Source organism: Salvelinus alpinus, chromosome 33 (assembly GCF_045679555.1).
Source record: "Salvelinus alpinus chromosome 33, SLU_Salpinus.1, whole genome shotgun sequence".
NCBI classification, from domain to species: domain Eukaryota; kingdom Metazoa; phylum Chordata; class Actinopteri; order Salmoniformes; family Salmonidae; genus Salvelinus; species Salvelinus alpinus.
The window spans coordinates 6,399,389-6,426,805 of NC_092118.1; the positions used below are offsets into that span (position 1 = coordinate 6,399,389).

The following is a 27,417-nucleotide window of genomic DNA, read 5'->3' on the forward strand; positions in this document are numbered from 1 at the left end:
CCTTTACACTTGTGTGTGTGTGTAAGGTAGTAGTGTGGAATTGTTAGGTTAGATTACTGTTGGTTATTACTGCATTGTCGGAACTAGAAGCACAAGCATTTCGCTACACTCGCATTAACATCTGCTAACCATGTGTATGTGACTAATAAAATTTGATTTGATTTGATTTGGATTTGAAGTATCCCTTACATTTAAGCACATTATAGTAACTTTGGTCAGCAAACTATAGACAACCTATTGGCGCAATACTTGGTCATAATTCTGAGCAAACCCACTTAGATGGAAATTGTTAGTCTATTTTACAAGCCTCAAAATAGGATTGTTTGAATGATATACCTTTTCCAAACTCATCTGTGAGCACGTTTCCTATTTTCAGCCCTTGGGCTGAAGCACAAAGCATTGGTAATCAACAAATAGTTTATCATAGAAAGCTTTAAAAATCCAATTAAGTGCAAAGAGTCAAAATCAATATTGCAAATGTGCAGCAGTAAGTCAGGAAAGTACGGCAGAATTTCAGCATGAGCCATTAGCCCACATCTTCCTGCTTGCCGTTCCATCAGTGGCTTCTGTTGAGTCGAATGGCAACATTAGGGCTTCTAAAACGTATGAGGAGAGGTTACTGCATACACCACCACATCACTACCAATGAGGCAAGAAGGCCCAGCAAGGGCTTGCCAGTGCCAATGGATGTGGCTCCGTTGCATAGGTCATTGGAGCAACAATCAAAGGTGAATTTTGGTACAGATGGGAACATCTGGGCCAATCGATTGAAGTCGCAATCAGAGCCCTTGATGCACTGCCGAGTGATCTGTCCCCCTGTGCCAAATAACATACGAGTTACAGGGGAATGCAGAGAAATGGGAGGATTTTCATAATTTGATTCAGATTACACATTTTACGGCACCTCTCTCAGTCAGTTTCAGGCAGGCATCGTCAGAAGGGCAGTCCTGTGTTTTTGTGCAGTTCCCTGTCTGATCCTTGCATGTGAAACAGCGGATGGCAGAGCCTGAGAAAACAAGGTGAGACACTTAGCCCTTCACATGACTCATCATTCCACTTCCCTTTTGATTAGCTACTGTGATTTGGTCAAATGTTCCATCCTTGATTGCGATACAGTTTTGGAAAACTTGAACTCAACTTGAATAGCATCCCAAAAAGACTTTACATATACAAAACATACACTTACTGTTTTACCACAAATGTCCACTTATGTTTTTGGAAGCTTTTGTTTCCTCCTGAGTTTTCATTAGCTCAGGAAGTGCGATGCAAAACACTTCTGTGGGAATCTGTTAAAACGGCGCACAGTAAATGCATCTTTTGTATTTGTAAACTAATTTTTGCATGCTATGAACGTAGAGTGAGGTTTCCAAAACCGTATTGTATGCAGTGATTATTAACGGTTAGACAGAGCATTGTAAATGTGAACCCTATGGCTATATGACCTTCAATTTGAGAGCTAGCGGAGACTCAACAGTATCAAAGAACCAACTTTAAAGGCAGAAAAAATGATTACTTACCCAATCCAAATATTGCAAAACAGAACACTAAGCACATCCCGGGATAATTAGTCATGATTTTCATTTCTGCTGACTGTCACTTCTGGATAAGAAAAGAGAATCATTTAAAGCTATACTCCTTAGTTGCTAAATCCATTTTTGGACGTGTAAATTAATTATATATACCCATTCATTTTTGAAGAATAACTTAAATTCCTCATAAGCTTATTTCAACTGTTGTATCCCATCAAAGCCCAAAATAAGCTTCTTTTAATGTATAGCCTCAAAACATGGTTAAAACTATCATTTTGATGGCAGTTTATGAATTAGTGTTACATTTTTCATTTATTTATTTTGCTCCTTTGCACCCCATTATTTCTATCTCTACTTTGCACTTCCTTCCACTGCAAACCAACCATTCCAGTGTTTTTTTTTTTATTTGTTTTTTTATTAACTTGCTATATTGTATTTACTTCGCCACCATGGCCTTTTTTATATTTTTATTTATTTATATATATTTTGTTTGCCTTTCACCTCCCTTACCTCACATTGTATATAGACTTATTTTTCACTGTATTATTGACTGTATGTTTGTTTTACTCCATGTGTAACCATGTGTTGTTGTATGTGTCGAACTGCTTTGCTTTATCTTGGCCAGGTCGCAATTGTAAATGAGAACGTGTTCTCAATTTGCCTACCTGGTTAAATAAAGGTAAAATAAATTTAAAAAATTCTCCAGGCCCATCCCTCAGCGTTTTACCAAAACAGGGGCATGGTGACTTTGTTATTGTGTCAATTAAGGACTGGGGGTAAAAACCTATACAGTTACATATCGGGATATTATGTTTGACGCTATATCATTTTGACTATCGCAATATACATTTTTTGCGCTAGTTGGCTGTACCTGCACCAAAACGCCACTGTTAGTGCGTCATAGTTTGTTAACCATCTTTTTATGGCGCCTATTTGTTTTCAGCACTTGCATTTCCCTGACTGATCCAAACTAGTTATCGTGGCTCTCTCTTGTCCCTAGGCAGCAGACATATGGGGAGATATGTTTGAAACATCGAATCACAATACACATATTGGCACCGGCTAAGTATTGTGACAATGGGTGCGTTCGTAAAGTCACTCTGGCCATCTACTCCGATTTCAGAGCACTCTCGTCTGAATGTGCCAGAGCGCAGAATAACTGATTAATTTACAAAAGCTCAACACCCGTTGAATATGACCGGTGTCGGCAAAAAACGCGTAATTAAATTGTTGCCGGCAGCAAAGTTGCAGTCACCAACGCTCTGGAAAACAACCTAACCAGCTCTGCAAGGGCGAGTAAAATGGTCAGACTGAGGTGTTCTCTCATTTGTGTCTGGAAGTATCTAGCCAACGTTAGCCAATTAGCTCGGGTGCTTGACTGCCGTTGTGAGGTCAGAACGGTCGGATCAACACTACTCATCGGCCAGAGCGTCCAGAGTGCGTTCTGAGCGCTCCTAGGGCGAAACTCTCAATCTACGAATGGACAATGTGACAACGCTCTGAATTTACGAACGCCCAACTCTGGCACTTCCGATTGAATTTACGGACACACCCAATCGTGAGATCACTGGCAAGTCACATGACTAGGTCATTTCAATGACACACTTTCCGGATTACGTCCAAACGCATTTCCTAATGAAAGCCATGACACATTTTTAACAATGCGTTTTTCCTGATAAATGAGTTCATTGCATCCGCCGTGGAGCCCCGTTTCATATTACCATACGTCCAAGCTGCTTGCCATAGTTGAAGTAATCACGAAAAAAACATACCTTATATAAGGCTTTTTCACGCTGCCATCTCGTATTAGTTCTATTGAACACCAACTCGCCTTCAGAACGTTCTATTCCCAGTTTATTATTCTACTTCACAATGCTTGCTTTGTGTTTGTGTTGGCAATGAGACCTGCCCACGTTGTTTGTAGTTAACTACTTCTCGTTATGCAGACATAAGCACACTTGGCACCATTGAGGTGCGGATGTTTACTACACAAGTTGTTATTTTTTAGTTTCGTCCTAAGAACAGATTGTAGTAGTAAAATAAAAAGGGATACATCTTTTGGTGCAATCAAATTCTAAGCATCACTCCAGTCAAAACAGGCTCTGCGAACGTTCCATTCCATTCGTTTGCTATGGGCTCGCGCTAGTGTTCCAGCTTAGCCAACGGTATTTTGCCATTTTTCAGCTTTATCTCTATATGCATCTGCCATGGCTTTGGTTTACAGTAACCTGACCAACACAGTAGCTAGTGATAGCCCAAAAAGTCCAGACTTGATCAGCTGGCAGGACTAAGGTCACGTTAGTTACGGTAGCTAACATTAGCTGTGTACCTAAAGCTATGCTAGATAGCCAACTACACCACATTAACTCAAATAGTTACGTTAGTTCATATATTGAACATTTTTTACGAAATAGGTCTTTACTTACCCTGCTTGCTCGAACAACGAAAGCAAAATTGCAAGCAGGTTCTTCGGAACTCGAAATATATCAACCATGGCCCCTCCCCTTCAGAAAAATAAACTGCCGACTACTGGGGAGCGTAGTTTGGTGGTGACACCAACCTATTAAGTAAATTCAGTATTATTTAAGGTGTGATGTTATATTCAGTGTACAACAATTTACATTTCATAATACTGTATTACGAATCATTGGTAATTTAATAACTGATTCATTCCTTAATTCCCGATACAGCCTGGTTCGAATCCAGGCTGTATCACAACCGGCCGTGATGTGGAGTCCCATAAGGCGGCGCACAATTGGCCCAGCGTCGTCCGGGTTTGGCTGGTGTAGGCCATCATTGTAAATAAGATTTTGTTCTTAACTGACTTGCCTAGTTAAATAAAGGTTAGATTAAAAAAATACAAATAATAATCATTAAATCGACACATGACATGAGCCATACCAAGTTGGAGGTTGAAGTGCATTTCAAAATGGCCAACTCTTTGAACCGAAACTCTTATCTTCAGGTAGACTAACTGATTACCCCACAACTGCCTAAACCGGTTTGTTTCGGAAAATTAATGTCAGGGCAAAATTTGGCTGGGTTTTACAATGCATCTTTGGAATGTGCTATATTCATTGGAATAGATAACTACATGAACTGAATTGAGAACTGTAATACAGTTGTCATAGACTGAATGCTAGTCATAAGAAAGACCAACTTACTGCACCCTACTTTACATTAGTTATCATGACATGAATGGGTGAAATGAGGCTATTGGTTTACACTAGTAGGCCAACAACTCAACAGCTGAACAAAGGTCAGACTACAGAGGCCACTTGAGGAATATCTGGCAACATCAAGACAATTTCCAAAACAGACAATTGTGAGCTCGTCTCAGTATGCCATTTGTGTGGGATCAGCATTGTTGTTTTAATCAAACAATTTGATGAATGTCTTTGTGAATTGTGCTTTTAACCTGACACAATCTCTGCAGAAGTGAAAGTTGAACTAAGATCGGCCTATTAAGAAACATTTTGTACAATGTTCTTCAATGGGCATCTTGGTTTTCAACTTTGACTTCTATAGAGATTGTGTAATGTACTGTATGCACACTTTTTCTCTATCAAAAATAGTCTTTAAAACATTGATCGCATCCAATTTCTAATTGATCTTTTTATTCTTATGAATCTATTTCTCAGTTACTGCAGGTAATTGAACAGAAAAGAAAAAAAAATGATATCAACTAAATAAATCCATCACAACAATGTATGAACAAAAAATGTTATGTGCTTACAAATTCAGCATTTAGAAAAACAAACACACAAGTTTATGAGGTAAAAAACTTATACTGAACAAATATCTACATGCAAATCAAATGAGGTTTGAAATTATAATAGAAAACAGCCAGACATTATTGCACAGTTCAGTACAAGGGGAAAACAAGATTAAAACAGTTATTACCCACAAAATATGTCTTGCCATTCATAGGCAAGAAGAACAGAAGGCAAACGCCTTCATTCCATATTTAGAGAAAATTATTTTAAAATAATACATAACAGCACACATCTTCCTGGCAACATTGTCAAAGATAAAACCTCTCTGAAAAAAACTGAATTTGCTCTGCTAAGCCAGGGTATTTTCATGTCCAGTTATGCACAGTTGAAGTTGGAAGTTTACATACACTTTAGCCAAATACATTTAAACTCAGTTTTTCACAATTCCTGACATTTAATCCGAGTAAAAATTCCCTGTCTTAGGTCAGTTAGAATCACCACTTTATTTTAAGAATGTGAAATGTCAGAATAATTGTAGAGTATGATTTTTCAGCTTTTATTACTTTCATCACATTCCCAGTGGGTCAGAAGTTTACATACACTCAATTAGTATTTGGTAGCATTGCCTTTACATTGTTTAACTTGGGTCAAACGTTTCAGGTAGCCTCCCACAATAAATTGGGTGAATTTTGGCCCATTCCTCCTGACAGAGCTGGTTTAACTGAGTCAGGCTTGTAGGCCTCCTTGCTCGCACACGCTTTTTCAGTTCTGCCCACACATTTTCTATAGGATTGAGGTCAAGCATTCGTGATGGCCACTTTTGTACCTGTTTCCTCCAGCATCTTCACAAGGTCCTTTGCTGTTGTTCTGGGATTGATTTGCACTTTTCGCACCAAAGTACGTTCATCTCTAGGAGACAGAACGCAGCTCCTTCCTGAGCGGTATGACGGCTGCGTGGTCCCATGGTGTTTATACTTGCGTACTATTGTTTGTACAGATGAAAGTGGTACCTTCAGGCGTTTGGAAATTGCTCCCAAGGATGAACCTGACTTGTGGAGGTCTACAATTTTGTTTCTGAGGTCTTGGCTGATTTCTTTTGATTTTCCCATGATGTCAAGCAAAGAGTGTAGGGGGTGGGTCCCAAAGACAGTCAACTTAGTGCATGTAAACTTCTGACCCACTGGAATTGTGATACAGTGAATTATAAGTGAAATAATCTGTCTGTAAACAATTGTTGGTCCTAACCTAAGATGTCCTAACCGACCTGCCAAAACTATAGTTTATTAACAAGAAATTTGTGGAGTGGTTGAAAAATTAGTTTTAATGACTCCAACCTAAGTGTATGTAAACTTCTGACTTCAACTGTATCATGAAAATTATATTAGTAATCTGTTAGCTGTAAATCATTCTTAGATCGTAACAGATTTTTGTCCACTGCTATCATCTCTAGTCTAGTCACCTACCGACAACGCCTGGCCCACGGACCTCCTCCACATTCCCATTAGCATTGGTGATCTTCCGATAACGACAAGCATTCTCAGGGAGGGCATCATTTGCCATTTCAATCCTGAGGGTAGAATTTAATGTAGGGAAGTTATGACAGCTGTATTATGATCCATTTACCCATATCTTTTTAATCATTATCAGGAGCTGAAATCAGTAGAGGAAATAGTGGTACCTGATCCGGTAGGTGAAGAAGAAATGTGGAGGATGCACTGAGCTGAGCTCCGGTAAGAATGAGGTAGACACTGAAACAGTAATATCCCCGTTGCGGAAACACACTGCTTATCATGGACGTACCTGTGAATAGGGACAAAGCTTAAACCTTCAAAATCCTTTGGAAGCCTTGATTTGAATGCATGTTAACTACATATTAGTGGTGTTCCCACCAAAAAATAAATAAATCTTGGTCGACCAAGAGTTGTCTGTTCTTTGAAAAAAAAAATAAACATGTATTTTTCCAATAATAGACACATCCTATGTGTTTAAATCAAGTCAACTACAGTGCATTTGGAAAGTATTCAGACCCCTTGACTTTTTGTTACATTACAGACTTCTAAAAATCATAAAATAAGAATTTTTCCTCAATCTACACACAATACCCCACGACAAAGCAAAAAAACAGGTTTAGACATTTTAGTAAATGTATTAAAAATAAAACAGAAGTATTCAGACCTTTTGATATGAGACTCGAAATTGAGCTCAGGTGCATCCTGTTTCCATTGATCATTCTTGAGAGGTTTCTACAACTTGATTGGAGTCAACCTGTGGTAAATTCAATTGATTGGACATGATTTGGAAAAGGCACACACCTGTCTATACAAGGTCCCACAGTTGACAGTGCATGTCAGATTGTGTCGAGGCACAGATCTGGGGAAGTGTACCAAAAACTTTCTGCAGCATTGAAGGTCCGCAAGAACACAGTGGCTTCCATCATTCTTAAATGGAATAAGTTTGGAACAACCAAGACTCTTCCTACAGCTGGCCACCTGGCCAAAATGAGCAATTGGGGAAGAAGGGAGGTGACCAAGAACTCAATGGTCACTCTGACAGAGTTCCAGTGTTCCTCTGTGGAGATGGGAGAACCTTCCAGAAGGACAACCATCTCTGCAGCACTCCACCAATCAGGCCTTTATGGTAGAGTGGCCAGACAGAAGCCACTCCTCAGTAAAAGACACATGACAGCCCACTTGGAGTTTGCCAAAAGGCACCTAAAGACTCTCAGACCATGAGAAACATGCCAAGCGTCACATCTGGAGGAAACCTGGCACCATCCCTACGGTGAAGCATGGTGGTTGGAGCATCATGCTGGGGGGGGGTTCAGCCTAAGTAAGTTACGGTATTAAGACTAAACAGGATTCGCTCTTAGGCCTTCAGCTCAATGGCGGTTATACAAGGCTGCTACACTAAGCCTATAAATGATAATGACATTACTGATCCAAGATGGCGTAGCAGTCAGACGTCTTTGTTCTTCGTATTGGCAGACTCAACAGCCTTGGTTTCTCAAATGATTGCCTCGCCTGGTTTACCAACTACTTCTCTGATAGAGTTCAGTGTGTCAAATCGGAGGGCCTGTTGACCGGACCTCTGGCAGTCTCTATGGGGGTGCCACAGGGTTCAATTCTTGGGCTGACTCTCTTCTCTGTATACGTCAATGATGTCGCTCTTGCTGCTGGTGAGTCTCTAATCCACCTCTACGCAGACGACACCATTCTGTATACTTCTGGCACTTCGTTGGACACTGTTAGCTAACCTCTAGACGAGCTTCAATGCCATACAACTCTCCTTCTGTGGCCTCCAACTGCTCTTAAATGCAAGTAAAAACTAAATGCATGCTCTTCAACCGATCACTGCCTGCACCTGCCCGCCCGTCCAGCAACACTACTCTGGACGGCTCTGACTTAGAATATGTGGACAACTACAAATACCTAGGTGTCTGGTTAGACTGTAAACTCTCCTTCCAGACTCACATTAAGCATCTCCAATCCAAAATGAAATCTAGAATCGGCTTCCTATTTCGCAACAAAGCATCCTTCACTCATGCTGCCAAACATACCCTCGTAAAACTGACCATCCTACTGATCCTCGACTTCGGCGATGTCATTTATTTATAAAATAGCCTCCAACACTCTACTCAACAAATTGGATGCAGTCTATCACAGTGCCATCCGTTTTGTCACCAAAGCCCCATATACTACCCACCATTGCGACCTGTACGCTCTCGTTGGCTGGCCCTCGCTTCACTCTCGTCGCCAAACCCACTGGCTCCAGGTCATCTACAAGTCTCTGCTAGGTAAAGCCCCACCTTATCTCAGCTCACTGGTCACCATAGCAGCACCCACTCGTAGCACACGATCCAGCAGGTATATCTCACTGGTCACCCCCAAAGCCAATTCACCCTTTGGCCGCCTTTCCTTCCAGTTCTCTGCTGCCAATGACTGGAACGAACTGCAAAAATCACTGAAGCTGGAGACTCATATCTCCCTCACTAGCTTTAAGCACCAGCTGTCAGAGCAGCTCACAGATCACTGCACATAGCCAATCTGTAAACAGCCCATCCAACTACCTCATCCCCATACTGTATTTTTTTTATTTTGCTCCTTTGCACCCCAGTATCTCTACTTGCACATTCATCTTCTGCACATCTACCATTCCAGTGTTTAAATGCTATATTGTAATTACTTCGCCACCATGGCCTATTTATTGCCTTAACTCCCTTATCTTACCTCTCACTGTATATATACTTTTTTTCTTATTTTTTTTCTACTGTGTTATTGACTATGTTTTGTTTATTCCATGTGTAACTATGTGTCGAACTGCTATGCTTAATCTTGGCCAGGTCGCAATTGTAAATGAGAACTTGTTCTCAACTAGCCTACCTGGTTAAATAAAGGTGAAATTTAAAATTAATTTAAAAAAATAACTTAATCATCATAATAATAACAACAATAAGAAGGACATCAACAAAATGTAATATTATTATTAGACATTTTTTCTGACAATTTGGAGCACTGTAGACACTAAATCGATTATAAATAATACAGGAGAGGCTGTTCTAACAAAATAAAGTGTAAAGCCTTTATTACAGTAAAGCAAAGATTTAAAAAAGCTGAATTTGTGAAATTGTTTACTTGACTTGTCGTTGCATGGTGCTCATGGAATCAGTAGGCTATTAAACAAACACTCAAACAGGCAACAGAAGCAGGATCTGTCTTATTTCTGTAGATATAGAGTACCAGCCAAAAGTTTGGACACCTACTCATTCATTTTAATATGTTCTACTTTGTAGAACAATTGTTTACACATCAAAACTATGAAATAACACATTTGGAATCATGTAGTAATGAAAAAAAAAAGTTAAACAAATCCAAAAATATTTTATATTTGAGAATCTTCAAAGTAGCCACCATTTGCCTTGAAAGCTTTGTACACTCTAGGCATTCTCTCAACCAGCTTCAAGGTAGTCACCTGGAATGCGTTTCAATTAACAGGTGTATCTTAATTTGTGTAATTTATTTCCTTCTTAAATGCATTTGAGACAATCAGTTGTGTTGTGACAAGGAAGGGTTGGTATACAGAAGACCAAGTCCATATTATGGCAAGAACAGCTCAAATGAGCAAAGAGAAACGACAGTCCATCATTACTTTAACACATGAAAGTCAGTCAATGCGGAAAATTAAGAACTTTGAAAGTTTCTTCAAGTGCAGTCGCAAAAACCATCAAGCGCTATAATGAAACTGGCTCTCATGAGGACCGCCACAGGAAAGGAAGACACAGTTACCTCTGCTGCAGAAGAAAAGTTGAATTACTGCAAAGAAACCACTACTAAAGGAAACCAATAATAATAAGAGACTTACTTGGGACAAGAAACACGAGCAATTGACAGACCGGTGGAAATCTGTCCTTTTGTCTGATGAGTCCAAATGTGCGATTTTTGGTTCCAACCGCTGTGTCTTTGTGAGATGCAGAGTAGGTGAACAGATGATGTCTGCATGTGTGGTTCCCACCGTGAAGCATGGTGGAGGTGGTGTAATGGTGTGGGAGTGCTTTGCTGGGGACACTGTGATTTATTTAGAATTCAAGGCACACTTAACCAGCATGGCTACCACAGCATTCTGCAGTGATATATATGCCAGCCCATCTGATTTGGGCTTACTGTGACTATCATTTGTTTTTCAACAGGACAATGACCAAACACACCTCCAGGCTGTGTAAGGGCTATTTCACCAAGAAGGAGAGTGAGAGTGATGCATCTGATGACCTGGCCACTACAATCACCCGACCTCAACCCAATTGAGATGGTTTGGGATGAGTTGGACCACAGAGTGAAGGAAAAACAGCCAACAAGTGCTCAGCATATGTGAGAACGCCTTCAAGACTGTTGGAAAAGCATTCCTGTCAGGGTTGTGTGCGGAGAATATTTGGAGTCAAACGCAGGACACAGGTCTGAGCGAAACCACAGAGTTTTTACTCAAAATAAATGCACAATTCCACAAAATGGAAAAGAAACAGATGCGTACACGTATCAAATACAACACCTAACGCACAAACAATCACGGACAAACATAAATGAAAGACAGAGGGTTAAATAGGGAACATGATGGGGGGAAATGAAACCAGGTGTGTAAAATACAGACAAAACCAAACAAAACTGAAAAATGGATCGATGGTGACTAGAAAGCCGGTGACGTCGACCGCCGAACACCACCCGAACAAGGAGAAGGGCCGACTTCGGCGGAAGTCGTGACAATTCCAAGTGAAGCTTGTTGCGAGAAAGCCAAGAGTGTGCAAAGCTGTCATCAAGGCAAATGATGGCTACTTTAAGATTCTCAAATATAAAATATATATTTTGATTTAACACTTTTTTGGTTACTACATGATTCCATATGTGTTATTTCATAGTTTTGATGCCTTCACTATTATTCTACAATGTAGAGAAAAATAAACACACTTTTTTTTTTACTTGAAAGAGGTGTCCTAATTTTTGACTGATATTGTGTGTGTATATACACTGTGCTCGACTAAAGAAATCTCGGTCAACCAACAGCCTACACAGAAACTACGACCTTCCTGCATGTGTCAGTTAGGTATTTCAGAAAGGGAAAGATAATGTAGGTTACCTGAAGATCTGATCCCGGATGATGGGGTATTGTCCTGTTACCACATTATAGACGTACGAGGTAAACCACTCAGTAAAGCTGGACCCTAAGGTGAGAAATTAGAGTGAGAGGAAGCAAAATAATGAGTAAGTGTGAGACACTGCATAAGTTCAAACCCATTTATGTTGAGGAACTAACACATTGAATTTCAAAAAATATTATTTTAGCAAATAATTCAGTCTTTCATTTTTTTATTCCATTAATGGAGTGCTATGTTGCAATACAGCAGTTTATATTTCACATCTCCCATCATGCAGTTAGTCCACAATCTCAAGAATGGGAGCAATGCCGGCATCCTCTGTACCTTGAAGAATTCCTGGACTTACATAATAACCTAGTTGTTAAGCATCCAAATAAAAGTTTGCAATTGCTTAACTTGCAGTGAGATGTCGCCATGAAACATTTTCACACAAACTAACTGAAATATTTTTATAATATATGTAACAAACTAATAGCTCATCTTACCTGTGATGAACATGTCAATTGCAGATGGATCTTGTGCCATTTGATCCTATAATAGAAAAATGTAGAACAATCCTATTAGTCATCCATTAGTGTAAAGTACTTAAGTAAAATAATTTAAAGTTGTTTGTTGAGGCATTTGTACCATTTATATTTTTTATAACTTTTACTCAAGTACATTCCTAAAGAAAATGTACTTTTTACTCCATACATTTTCCCTGACACCCAAAAGTACTTGTTACATTTCGAATGCTTAACAGGATAGGAAAATTGTCAAATTCACACACTTATCAAGAGAACATTTCTGGTCATGCCTACTGCCTCTGATCTGGCAGACTCACTAAACACAAATGCTCTGTTTGTAAATTATGTCTGAGTGTTGGAGTGTGACCCTGACTATCTGTAAATTGTAAAATAGAAAATCATGCAGTCTGGTTTGCTTAATTTAAGGAATGTGAAATTATTTTAACTTTTATTTTTGATACTTAAGTATATTTTAAATCAAAGACTTGTATACTTTTACTGGGTGACTTTTACACGAGTCATTGTTTATTAAGATATTTTTTACTTTAACTCAAGTATTACAATTGGGTACTTTTTCCACCACTGCCATTAGTTAATTTCCATTATTCAACATTTTCTCCTGCCTGTGGTGAGATACCATAGGTAGAAAAGGGCTGCCCCTGGTGGCAAAGAGTTGTCCTTGCTCCAATTTATGAAACATAAACACTGGAAGCTGTTTGCAATTGACATGGTGAGAAAGCTAGAAAATGGCTCCCCCCAGTTGCAGTGAGTTGTATCTGTCAAAAATAACTTATGAAAGCTCAATACTGAAAGTTATATAAAGCTCAAATTAAGGAGTTGTTTATCATTACTAAGCGATGCTACAGACTTTCTTATTATTTTCATCCCTAACCTGTGTGTGAGAATAAAAGGCTGTCTCCCTGTTGTAATGGGGGTGGGGGCTGGGGTCTCATATGGAAACTGACCGGGCAGTGGTAGAAGATCTCGCTGCAGCCCTCAGTGCCCTCCAGGGCCATGTATTGGCTGAGGCCTGTGTGGACACAGAAGGTGAGGGGCAAACACTGCCTCATGCCCTTGCGCTGCTTAAAGCCACCTGCTGCCGTTTCAATATCCAGCAGGTCCTCTGAGCAGTAGTGGTTAGACAGGGTCATGCTTCCCATTAAACTGGAAGAAAATAGGGGTAGATCATTTTTTACCACAAGTACACTTTTCATGTCAATTTGTTCATGTAAATTCATCTTATTCAGCTCAGCAGCACAAAAACAAATATAGACAAACAATGGATTATCATAGCCAGGAACGACCAGCTTCTGCCCATTGTGTATCCGGTACAGGCACCGGTAGTCATTTGAAAGCTTGCAACACACCTGCGCCTCAATGCCATCCAGCTCTTCTTCCTTTGCTCCCTCTGCTCAGGGGAAATCATTAAATTAACTTTGGCAAACAAACAACAATAAAAAAAAATAAGTATGGATTTTCTATCCATTACATTTGGAAATCCATCAACATATTGGTTGAGGGTTTTATGATAATAAGGCCTAATGGTTCTATCGAACCATCTCACAGCTATCAAATCACCTAAAGTGGTGATGTGTATTCCTTGTGGAGGCTTACCTTTGAGAGAGGCGATCATCCTGGGGCACCGCTGGTCAAGGTATCTCTTCAGGTCATCCCAGGCTTTATTCAGGGTGCCATAGTGATCAAATGTAGTGACCCAGGTCAGTATAGAACTCACGGAAGAGTTCCTTCCAGGATTGAACCTTTTGGATTTTGTCGGACCTGCTCAACAACAAAATATTTGCTAAATAAAACGTATCAATACTATTCAGTTTGCCAAATAAACACATTGAGTAATCAGTACAAACATTCCTGATTAATACATCAAATAAGAGATCATAAGAATGTTGGTACAAGCCATTTTGAATCTTTTATCATTTGAAACGTTTTCATGTGAATGTTTTGCTGTTACTCTTCACCACGAACCAGAGGAAGTGAACTACAACTCTACTCTTTGCTACAGACAAGATTCTCATACACAGGCTTTGAACGGCTGATGAAATCCATGTTTTTTGTTGTTTATTAACACACGTACTCAGTTAAACAGTACTGCAAACATTTTTACTTACAGAGTGCATCAAACATGATTTAGACCTTGTTTATGGAAAACTGTTTATAACTGCATTTCATGGTTGCAACTTGCTTAAAATTGTCCAGTGTTCCTATCATCTCGTTTAAACAGTACTGCAAACATTTTTACTTACAGAGTGCATCAAACATGATTTAGACCTTGTTTATGGAAAACTGTTTATAACTGCATTTCATGGTTGTAACTTGATGACAATTATCCACTGTGTTCCTATCATCTAGTTTAAGAGCCAATGCTTCAGACAGAGGCCTTTCCATAATGGGTTGTGACTGGAAAGCTCGTTGAGTCGTCTACTCACAAAACTGCAACTAAGGATAGAACATTTTAAAAAGTTATTGCTAGTTATCAGGTTCTTGGCATGGATTTCGGTATATCAGGACGTGATGATGGGATACCTGTAGAAATTCAACCCACTGGCATCTAGCTAGGAATGCTAGCTAGCTCAAATGAGCTGTTTCTGCTAGCTAGCCAATTTCTCTTGAAAATCACATATCATACAGGGGAGAATAATTTGAGGGTTATAAAATAACGGACACGGGTTAGCATTAGCTAGCTCGGACGCTAATAGCCTGGCAAATAAGTAGTTCAAGAACCCAAGGGGTAGACCAAAGATGATCGATATACTGTCAAGATACATGTCTCTCCGCCCTAACATGCTGACCAGACCGGACACGTCGCGTGCGCGAGCGTCGCAAAATATATTTAGAAATTCATGTTATTCAATTATTGCACCCACACTGCTCGCGCGCGCCAACGAGCGTCTGCGACGCCAAGGGCTTTTTTTATTTGTATTATTATTTATTTTATTTTATTAACAACAAATCAATACAGAAAGTACATAAGGGAACACAAGTATATATAGATTATATATAATGGACAATCGAGCTAGGGGGTACGAATATCACATTACAATTACACAAGGACCTTAAGGGACATACATACACTTACAATTCTAACAGCTTTTTCATTAGTAGAGTATTTAATAGTCTTAAAATACAGTTCAATTTCTTTTTGTAGGGTAAGAAAATTAGTTTTTTTGTTAGTAAATTTACATTTGTGTATATGAAATTTGGCCAAAAGAAAAATGAAATTAATTACATAAAAATGTTTCAGCTTATTTTTATCATATGTAAAGAATCCAAACAGTACATCTCTCCACAATAGTGTAAAATCTTCATAAATGTGTTCAATTATAAATCTACTGATGTCTTGCCACAGTTTTCTTATATGTATACAATGCCAAAAAAGATGCAACACTGTTTCTGGGTGGTCATTACAAAAGGAGCAATTTGAATTTATGTTTTCCTTAAACTTCTTCATATAGTGGTTGGCAGAGTAATATTTATGAATAATTTTAAAAGGAAACCCCCTTAATTTTGTTAACCAGTAGGTATGTGTGTGGCAACATCCAAACTTTTTTCCAACAGATATTATCAATAAATCCATTCCAATAAGGCATGACATAAGGTATAGATACAACATCCTGCTGAAACAAGGTTCGTATCGCTCTGTTGTTGAATGGGCCAAAAGAGAAACAAATCTTTCCTACTGATGAGTCAAGAGGGTCAATAGCAGGTAGGCTCTGAGGGTCAGGTCTTGACAGGTTCCTGAATAACAGAGCAACACCTGAGGGAATGGCATCTAAAACAATTGCAAAATCTTTAGGTGTTACAGGGACCTTGTAAAGAGATAAGAATTCCTTATAACTGAGTAAAAGACCCTCTGCATTTACCAGTTGGCTCACCAATAGGATATTATTTCGGAACCAATATTCTAAAAACAAAGAAGTATTTTTATACAATATATCCCGATTATTCCATATATAATATCTGTGTGGAGAAAAATTGTGTTTATAAATTAAGGACCATGACAAGAAAACCTGCCGATGAAAAGCAGAAAGTTTCACTGGAATTTTGTCAATATTATAATTGCACAACAACATGAAGTTAAGGCCACCAAAAGTAGAGAAGACATGATGAGGAATAAAATTCCAGATAGAAGTGGGTCTTCTTAGGAATTGTTTTATCCAATTGATCTTAAAAGTATTATTTAAAGTAGTAAAGTCCAGAAAATTCAGTCCACCATTCTCATAAGTGTTCATTACAACAGTTTTCCTAATGTAATGGGTACGGTTTCTCCAAAGAAAGTTGAAAAGCATCTGGTCTATCTCCTTGCTTATTTTACTGTCAAGATATAAAGATAGAGAGCCATATGTTAGTCTAGAGATACCTTCGGCCTTGGTTATTAGGACTCTACCTTTTAAAGTCCCTCTGTAGCCATTGATTTAGCTTCCTCTGGGTATTTTTAATAAGAGGTTTAAAATTTAGTAAGCCTCTAGACTTCTGATCTTTTGTAATGGTTATGCCTAAATATGTAAGTTCTTCTTTTACTGGAATACCATAATATGAAGGTGTCACACAATCTTTGACAGCTATGAGTTCACATTTATTAATGTTAAGGTATAGACCAGACGCTTTGGAAAAGGATTGTATCACATTGATCGATATGGGAATTTGGTTAGCGTCTTTCAGAAAAAGTGTAGTATCATCAGCCAGCTGGCTTATAATAATTTCTTTACCAGCTATGGAAATACCTTGTACAGGACTATTTCTTTAAGGATTTGCAAGAAGTTGGGTGATTAATAAAAACTGATACAGGGAGATAGGACAACCTTTCCTAATTCCTCTCTTTAACTCAAATCTAGGTGAGGTGCCATATTTCAATTTGATAGAGCTGTTACCATTTGCATAGAGTCTTAATAGCCTTACAGAAAAAATCCCCAAAGCCAAGTCTCTCAAGGGAGTGGAAGAGAAACTGATGCTCTACTGTGTCAAATGCCTTATAAAAATCTAAAAATAATATGAAGCTATCCTCAGTTATTAGGTCTGAGTAATCAAGTATGTCTAATACTAGTCTGACATTGTTAGAAATATGTCTGTTCCTCATGAAGCCAGACTGTGTTTCATCAATGATTGCATCCAGGACTTCTTTCATTCTTTTTGCAAGTAGTAAGGCTAATATCTTATAGTCATTATTAAGAAGACAAATTGGACGCCAGTTATCGATGAGCAGCACTTATCTTTTAGGTTTAGGTATCAGTGATATTAACCCCTGACTCATTGTAGGAGGGAGAACATTGTTTTTAATACTCTCTAAAAAGACTTCAAATAGGAAGGGAGCTATTTGTTCAGAAAATAATTTGTAACATTCTGATGTAATTCCATCAACACCTGGTGATTTATTGTTCTTTAGATGTTTGATAGACTCTATAATCTCTTCAACTTTGATGGGTTCATCACACTGTTTAGATTCTATATCACTGATAGAGTGAACATTATTCAGTGAGTTAAAAAACATATCTGTGGATTCCTGACAGTACGTAGAGCTATACAATTTTCTGTAAAAATTGCTACAGTATTTAGAGATTATTTTTTGGTCATCTGTAATAACACCATCAATGTTTAATTTATGGATAGTGTTATTTTTAGAGTGAAATTTCTCAAGTCTAAAGAAATAGGATGAATTCTGTTCTCCCTCCTCAATCCATTTTTTCCTAGATCTAATAAAGGCTCCTTCTGCTTTTAATCTATATATATTATCCAGTTCTCCTCCCCCGAGAGGCCGGCTCTGAGAAAGGGAAGTTATCTTAATGATCACCTTTTCCTCCTCAGCTCTTCTGGTCTTAGCAAGATTACTACCATATTTTCTAAGGTATTTGGACACCTCAAATTTAAAGAGCTCCCAGACGCCAAGGGCTAAACTAGAACTCATTCCTATTTCTGACGCAGATCGCGCTGCAAGTCCTGCCTCTCCCATCTCCTCATTGGTTTATAGAAGCAGGTACCCACGTGCCATCTCCTCATTGGTTATACCCACGTGGGTAACTGAAAGACGAACTGTTTTGCCAGTAGTCGTGGTAATACAATGAAAGTTTAGATGCGATCACCATATAAGTTAAACGATGAAAAAGCCTGGAAAGAGGAGAGATGACTAGAAACGATTCAGTTGGCCGTTTTATGTGTGGATTAATTGTCGGAGTAGAGGTCCTTGTGCATTTCAGTTAAAATAACAACTCAATGTTTATATCCCAGGACAAATTAGCTAGCAACAGCAAGCTAGCATAAATAGGACAAATTAACGTTAGCTAGCAAGGGCAAGCTAACTAGCTAAATTGCCATACATGTTTAATGCTTTTCAACCTGTCCTCAAATTAATGTCATTGGTTCAGAGTTTGTTTTGATATTTTAACCTGCGTGTCGTGATCGCGTTTGGTTTGGGGGGGGGCAAAATAAATGTATGCACGATAGCCACGTTGTCGCACGCGCGCAGCCGGTTTGGGTTCCGTGTAACAATGTACACAAAGCGGCACCGCGGGCTGTGTTGCAGGGATGTAACGTTAAATTATCTTACTTACATCAGTACACTCCGTAACAACATAAGCATTACCAACCTTACATTCGATCAAATAAATCTCACGTAGCTAACAAGCCATTCATTTTATTGTTGACCAAATTCGACACTCTCACTGACAAAAACTCCTTGCTTCGTGGGCTAAACGAAAGAAGAAAAAAACACCTGCTGGAGGGAAAAGAATTTCAGCCGGGTTGGGTCTCTCTCTTACTCTTTGGGTATACCCAGTTTACGCAAATACGCCTCAATAGCGATAAGGTTTTGGAACTTAACTTTTATACTAGCGAGAAAGAATCGTTTAAATACAAAATATACACTTAATGTGCGCAGTTTTTTCATGTAAATTCATCTTATTCAGCTCAGAGGACAAAGACATTTAGACAAACAATTATTTGGATTCAAGTACTCTCATACCCAGGAACGACCAGCTTCTGCCCAGTGTGGCTGTTTTTCACGTGTTGCCTCTCTACAACTCAAACTCTTCTTCGATTAGCTTTAACGGCGGTTGGTATCCAATATGTTGCATTACCGCCACCTACTAGACTGGAGTACAACTCCCTTATACTTTGCTTGAAAAATAAAAACAAATACCCTACCATCTAACTGTAAAAAGATAACACCACCCTACTCCACTATTTAAATATATTTAGTCCTACCTCATGCAAACAACCTGAAAGGATGGGACATCACCACTTAACACACAGGCTCCAAAGTGGCGCAGCGGTCTAAGTCACTGCATCTCATTGCTTGAAGCGTCACTACAGACACCCTGAATCGAATCCAGGCTGTAACACAACCAGCCGTGATTGGGAGTCCCATAGGGCGGCGCACAATTGGCCCAGTGTTGTCCGGGTAGGCCGTCATTGTAGAAGTCTTTGCTAGGTAAAGCCCTGCCTTATCTCAGCTCACTGGTCACCATAGCAACACCCACCCATAGCACGCGCTCCAGCAGGTACAGTATATCACAAAAGTGAGTACACCCCTCACATTTTTGTAAATATTTGAGTATATCTTTTCATGTGACAACACTGAAGAAATGACACTTTGTTACAATGTAAAGTAGTGAGTGTACAGCTTGTATAACAGTGTACATTTGCTGTCCCCTCAAAATAACTCAACACACAGCCATTAATGTCCCGGGTGGCTCAGTTGGTAGAGCATGGCGCTTGCAACGCCAGGGTTGTGGGTTCATTCCCCACGGGGGGACCAGGATGAATATGTATGAACTTTCCAATTTGTAAGTCGCTCTGGATAAGAGCGTCTGCTAAATGACTTAAATGTAAAATGTCTAAACCGCTGGCAACAAAAGTGAGTACACCCCTAAGTGAAAATGTCCAAATTGGGCCCAATTAGCCATTTTCCCTCCCCAGTGTCATGTGACCCGTTAGTGGCGCAGCAGCGCCTCTTCAACCTCAGGAGGCTGAAGAAATTCGGCTTGTCACCAAAAGCACTCACAAACTTCTACAGATGCACAATCGAGAGCATCCTGTCGGGCTGTATCACCGCCTGGTACGGCAACTGCTCCGCCCACAACCGTAAGGCTCTCCAGAGGGTAGTGAGGTCTGCACAACGCATCACTGGGGGCAAACTACCTGCCCTCCAGGACACCTACACCACCCGATGTCACAGGAAGGCCATAAAGATCCTCAAGGACAACAACCACCCGAGCCACTGCCTGTACACCCCGCTATCATCCAGAAGTCGAGGTCAGTACAGGTGCATCAAAGCAGGGACCGAGAGACTGAAAAACAGCTTCTATCTCAGTGGTTCTTAACCTGGGTTCGATCGAACCCCAGGGGTTCGGTGAGTCAGTCTCAGGGGTTCGGCGGAGGTCAAGACACACATCCGACTCATATGATTTGTGATGACACGCCCCGCTTGGCCATCATTGGCTGCAGGTGATCACGCTACATCGCTTGGCCTATCTGTGCTGCAGGGAATTTGGTGCGCTCAGTAGTCGACTTGTGACTGTCGTGATGGTATGTCTTGTGATTTCTTTCTTAATATTTTAATCCCTTCATACTTACTATGTCGAGCAAAAAAAGAGAGTGGTCGGACGAATATGTACAATATGGATTCACATGTATAACGGAACGTGATGGGAGTCAGCGTCCTAACTGCATGATTTGCAATGCCAAGTTGAGCAATTCTAGTCTAGCACCGGCAAAACTAAGAGAACACTTCCTTAAGCTGCATGGAGATGGAAAATACAAGAACACAACGCTCGCTGAATTCAAGGTGAAGAGAGCCAGATTCGATGAAAAGGCTACTCTGCCTGTTCTCAGCTTTGTACCCATCAACAAACCGATCCTCACAGCATCGTACGAAGTTGCTTACCTGATCGCAAAGCAGGGCAAACCACACACCATTGGTGAAACACTCATAAAACCAGCTGTGTTGAAGATGGCGAATATCATGCTGGGAAAAGAGGCTGAAGTTAAGTTATCCCAAATTCCTCTTTCAAATGACACCATCAGCGACAGAATAGAGGACATGAGCAAAGACATCTTGGCTCAAGTAGTTGCAGATCTGATTTCAAGCCCGGCAAAATTCAGCCTTCAACTCGACGAGACCACAGACGTTTCCAATCTAAGCCAGCTTGCTGTATTCGTGCGCTATGTGAAAGACGACGTGATAAAGGAAGATTTTTTATTTTGTAAGCCTCTTTACAACAACAACTAAGGCAGCCGATGTGAAGAAACTTGTGGATGACTTCTTCAAAGACAACAATCTTTCGTGGGATATGGTTTCTGCAGTTTGTTCGGACGGAGCTCCAGTCATGCTGGGAAGAAAGTCTGGTTTTGGTGCGCTAGTGAAAGCCGATGCACCACACATCATTGTTACGCATTGTATTCTGCACAGGCATGCGTTGGCAACAAAAACCTTGCCTCCAAAACTGGCAGAAGTATTAAAAATTGTAGTGGAATGCGTGAACTATGTGCGAACTAGTGCTCTGAGGCACTGCATCTTCAGTGAGCTGTGTAAAGAAATGGGCTCTGAATTCGAGGTACTTCTGTACCATTCTAACGTTCGGTGGTTATCCCGGGGACAGGTGCTGAATCGTGTTTTTGCCGTGCGTGTGGAATTAGCCCAGTTTTTGCAAAAGCACCAACATTGTCATGCAGATTGCTTCAAAAATTCTGCGTTCATTCTCATTTTAGCGTACATGTCTGATATCGTCGCAGCTCTCAATCATCTCAATCAATAGATGAAGGGCGGTGGAGTCAACATCATCGAAGCGGAGGAAAACCTGAAGGCTTTTCAAAAAAAGCTACCGTTATGGAAACGACGAACAGAGAACGATAACTTCGCAAACTTTCCCCTGCTGGACGACTGTGTAAGTAAGATCAAAGATGTATCTGGAATCGGAGACATTTCTGTACCCGCGGAACTGAAGCAAGCAATTGCCACGCACTTAGATGAGCTTGCAAAGTCTCTCGACGGATACTTCCCTACAAGAGAGTCATATCCAGCATGGGTGAGACAGCCGTTCACGTTTAGTGTTCAGACAACAGATGTCAATGATGAATACCTCGATGAAATCATTGAAATTCAGCAGAGCCAGGTTCAACAGCAACTCTTCAGAACAACAACGCTTTCAACGTTTTGGTGTCAACAAATGGTAACGTACCCTGTTATTGCTAAGAAAGCTCTGGAGATTTTCATACCGTTTGTTACAACATATCTTTGCGAGCAATCCTTTTCGAGGATGCTGGACATAAAAACGAAGAAAAGGAACAGACTTTGTTGCGAAAATGACATGAGAGTGGCACTTGCCAAGGTGAAGCCGCGCATTTCTGAACTGGTCTCTGAAAGGCAACAGCAGAAGTCACACTGATTTGCAGTAAATATTCATTATTATGTTTTTGGTTTTGTGTGAAAATCATGTTTTGATGATTTTGTTCTTTGAACACACGGTGTTGATGTTGATGCACGGTTCATTTTGTGCACCAGTAAAATATATACCTATGTTTTGAATTTGAAAAAATCCTATTTTATTTTTCCAATTAAGAAGGGTTCGGTGAATGCGCATATGAAACTGGTGGGGTTCAGTACCTCCAACTAGGTTAAGAACCACTGTTCTATCTCAAGGCCATCAGACTGCTAAACAGCCACCACTAACATCGAGTAGCTGCTGCCAACATACTGACTCAACTCCAGCTCACTTTAATAATGGAAATTGATCAAAAATGTATCACTAGCCACTTTAAACAATGCCACTTAATATAATGTATATACTGTACTCTATCATCTACTGCATCTTGCCATCTTTATGTAATACATGTATTACTAGCCACTTTAAACTATGCACTTTTATGTTTACATACCCTACATTACTCATCTCATATGTATATACTGTACTCGATACCATCTACTGCATCCTGCCTATGCTGTTCTGTTCCATCACTCATTCATATATCTTTATGTACATATTCTTTATCCCTTTACACTTGTGTGTTTAAGGTAGTAGTTGTGGAATTGTTAGGTTAGATTACTCGTTGGTTATTACTGCATTGTCGGAACTAGAAGCACAAGCATTTCGCTACACTCGCATTAACATCTGCTAACCATGTGTATGTGACAAATAAAATTTGATTTGATTTAGTGTTACAAGGTCTCAGGTGTGAATGGGGAGCAGGTGTGTTAAATTTGGTGTCATCGCTCTCACACTCCCTCATACTGACTGGTCACTGGAAGTTCAACATGACACCTCATGGCAAAGAACTCTCTGAGGATCTGAAAAAAAGAATTGTTCCTCTACATAAAGATGGCCTGTGCTATAAGAAGATTGCCAAGACCCTGAAACTGAGCTGCAGCACGGTGGCCAAGACCATACAGCGGTTTAACTGGACAGGTTCCACTCAGAACAGGCCTCGCCATGGTCGACCAAAGAAGTTGAGTGCACGTGCTCAGCGTCATATCCAGAGGTTGTCTTTGGGAAATAGACGTATGAGTGCTGCCAGCATTGCTGCAGAGGTTGAAGGGGTGGGGGGTCAGCCTGTCAGTGCTCAGACCATACGCCGTACACTGCATCAAATTGGTCTGCATGGCTGTCGTCCCAGAAGGAAGCCTCTTCTAAAGATGATGCACAAGAAAGCCCGCAAACAGTTTGCTGAAGACAAGCAGACTAAGGACATGGATTACTGGAACCATGTCCTGTGGTCTGATGAGACCAAGATAAACTTATTTGGTTCAGATGGTGTCAAGCGTGTGTGGCGGCAACCAGGTGAGGAGTACAAAGACAAGTGTGTCTTGCCTACAGTCAAGCATGGTGGTGGGAGTGTCATGGTCTGGGGGTGCATGAGTGCTACCGGCACTGGGGAGCTACAGTTCATTGAGGGAACCATGAATGCCAACATGTACTGTGACATACTGAAGCAGAGCATGATCCCCCTCCCCTCGGAGACTGGGCCGCAGGGCAGTATTCCAACATGATAACGACCCCAAACACACCTCCAAGACGACCACTGCCTTGCTAAAGAAGCTGAGGGTAAAGGTGATGGACTGGCCAAGCATGTCTCCAGACCTAAACCCTATTGAGCATCTGTGGGGCATCCTCAAAAGGAAGGTGGAGGAGTGCAAGGTCTCTAACATCCACCAGCTCCGTGATGACTCCAGTGGCAACCTGTGAAGCTCTGGTGAACTCCATGCCCAAGAGGGTTAAGGCAGTGCTGGAAAATGATGGTGGCCACACAAAATATTGACACTTTGGGCCCAATTTGGACATTTTCACTTAGGAGTGTACTCACTTTTGTTGCCAGCGGTTTAGACATTAATGGCTGTGTGTTGAGTTATTTTGAGGAGATAGCAAATTTACACTGTTATACAAGCTGTACACTCACTACTTTACATTGTAGCAAAGTGTCATTTCTTCAGTGTTGTCACATGAAAAGATATACTCATATTTACAAAAATGTGAGGGGTGTACTCACTTTTGTGATATACTGTATATTCCACTTGTCATCCCCAAAGCCAACACTTATTTTGGCCGCCTTTCCTTCCAGTTCTCTGCTGCCAATGACTGGAACGAATTGCAAAAATCTCTGAAGCTGGAGTCTTATATCTCCCTCTCTAATTTTAAGCATCAGCTGTCAGAGAAGATCACTGTACCTGTACACAGCCAATCTGTAAAAAGCACACCAAACTACCTCATCCCCATATTATTACTTACCCTCTTGCACCCCAATATCTCCACTTGCACATCATCATCTGCACATCTATCACTACAGTATTAATGCTAAATGGTCATTATTTCGCCTCTATGGCCTATTTATTGCCTACCTCCCTACTCTTCAACATTTGCACACACTGTACATACATTTTTCTATTTTTCTTTTCTATTGTGTTTTTAACTGTATGTTTGTTTATGTGTAACTCTGTGTTGTTGGTTTTGGTCGCACTGCTTTGCTTTATCTTGGCCAGGTCGCAGTATAAATGATAACTTGTTCTCAACTGAACTACCTGATTAAATAAAGGTGAAATAAAATGTACAATTAAATAAAATAAAAAGATTGTTCTTAACTGACTTGCCTAGTTAAATAAAGGTCAAATAATAAAAATGAAAAACACACCCTGTAACTCTTCTGATGTCAAGTCTCGCACACCCAGTTACCTCTCTGCAGCTGCCACCACAACCTCAATTTTGACTTGTGCCATCCCTGCAGTACAGTTGATAACCATTGCAATAAATGTTAAACATCCAATCTTACTGAAACATATATCACTTGTTGGCCTATCCCTCTGTACTGGTACAGATCTACTACTCATACCACTCCTCTCAGGATCCCTCCCCCTTGATCCATCTTCCTCTACATTCTTCACTGCCTCAGCATATGACAACTTTAAAACAAAGCATCGCGAAGGCCCGCGGTGGGAGTTGACGCGATGTGATTTCTGCCCAGTGCTCTGAATGTCAAAGTGAAGAAATTCAATGAAGCGCGGGTAAACGGCGGGAGTAACTTCTGCACTACTCTAACCCTGGAAAACTCAACCTGCCTCTCTCGCACGGTAAGACTCAACATCAAAACTCAAAAAGAACAGACAATGACTGTCCTCACCTTGCACGCACATTTCCATTGGACCATTCCATCTTTCCTGTTTCTCAAAATACAGCCAGGTGCAACTTTCCTAAACTGCATACATTAAGTGTATCGTTTGTATAAATATAAACAATATTTTTATTGTTTATATTAAAGTTAAAGCTGCAATATGTACGGTAACTTTTTGGGCTATGACCAAATTCCATAGAAAAGTGAGTTGTAGATCTGTCATGTTAACTTTAAAGCAAGTACAAGAAGCGGTAGATATGTTCTATGCGTGCTATTTCTATGCTTCCCCTTCCTAAATTTCGTCTTTGAGTCTTTTACTTTTGGTTTTGTACACCAGATTCAAACAGCTGAAAACACAATATTGTTGGTTATTGAAAATATATTTAACAGCGGTTTAGATTGTACAATGATTCTCAACACTATGCATTGCTTGAAAAAAAAACTATGCATTGCTTGGTTTGTCACATAAACAAACAAAAAATTGCAACCAGGAAATGGCGGAGCCATAACTGCATACTGCACCTTTAAATTCCAAACGTTTCAAAAATTGTATCTCGTGCTGGGCTCTTTTTTGTTTAGACAGCGTCGGAGTGTCTGCAAAATCTCCTCAGGCAGCAGACAGCTTTGTGAATAGACACGCTATAATGTTTAATAACATTTTCCGTCTAATCTGAATGGGACAGCGGATTATTAACGTTAGTTAGCTACAACAACAAGGATTCTAATTGTTCAAGCTTAGCTCCATGGACAGTGCCATTTTGGAACCTGGAGTTTTGCTTGTAGGAACATACTGTGTAGTAGCTTCCCTGTATTTGAGACCGGTCTTCTGCCCAAGCTTGGTTGATAGGCCTATGTGGCACATACAATTATAAGGACATTATATCCTTGCAGTAGCGTGCCGTGGGCCTGGCGCCTGGGCCTTCAGTGAGGTCCTACACAGTCCCACCCGAATTAATCCACCTGTTATTACCATCATTTAGATGCCATGGCTCTAGACACTATACATTTAGACAGAAACGCAGTATAACCAGGCGTTGCGTCACCTTGAAATTGACATTTTTTTCAGAGAATTGCAGGGGAAGAGTACAATACAGTACAGTTCAACTAATAGGCAAGAACATAGTCGAGTGCAACAGAGTTATATTAATATTCTTCTTCTATCCATTTCTGGTCCACAAACTTTGAGCTTTAAGTCCCCCAAAAAATAAATACAGTGTGTTCACTAAACAGCGCATTGTCGTACCCAAAGCAGTTTCACCGTGATGATAAAGACACATAACTATTCACTGAAAATAAAAGAAAACAAATAATTTGCAACATAGGCTATTTGCCATTTTATTTTGTTAATATATAGGCTATTTAATATTAACGAAATAAAATGCGAAACATACATACACATTTAATAAAAAATAACATGCATT

The 27,417-nt window shown here is 40.1% G+C and overlaps 2 protein-coding genes across 2 annotated transcripts; both read right to left on the minus strand.

The window, feature by feature from the left end:
* Nucleotides 1-295: 295 nt before the first annotated feature.
* On the minus strand, nucleotides 296-4,068 carry LOC139562884 (CD59 glycoprotein-like). Its single transcript, XM_071381006.1, has 4 exons — nucleotides 3,956-4,068; nucleotides 1,518-1,599; nucleotides 905-1,006; nucleotides 296-816 (listed from the first exon to the last, which is right to left on the minus strand). The coding sequence occupies exons 2-4, from the start codon at nucleotides 1,579-1,581 to the stop codon at nucleotides 617-619; spliced, it is 366 nt and encodes a 121-aa protein (XP_071237107.1). The 5' UTR covers nucleotides 1,582-1,599; nucleotides 3,956-4,068; the 3' UTR covers nucleotides 296-616.
* Nucleotides 4,069-5,119: 1,051 nt separating this feature from the next.
* On the minus strand, nucleotides 5,120-15,209 carry LOC139563142 (F-box only protein 3-like). The gene is made up of 8 exons (XM_071381455.1): nucleotides 14,006-15,209; nucleotides 13,759-13,799; nucleotides 13,357-13,555; nucleotides 12,371-12,416; nucleotides 11,867-11,951; nucleotides 7,421-7,510; nucleotides 6,924-7,045; nucleotides 5,120-6,812 (listed from the first exon to the last, which is right to left on the minus strand). The coding sequence occupies exons 2-6, from the start codon at nucleotides 13,773-13,775 to the stop codon at nucleotides 7,489-7,491; spliced, it is 369 nt and encodes a 122-aa protein (XP_071237556.1). The 5' UTR covers nucleotides 13,776-13,799; nucleotides 14,006-15,209; the 3' UTR covers nucleotides 5,120-6,812; nucleotides 6,924-7,045; nucleotides 7,421-7,488.
* Nucleotides 15,210-27,417: the final 12,208 nt, after the last annotated feature.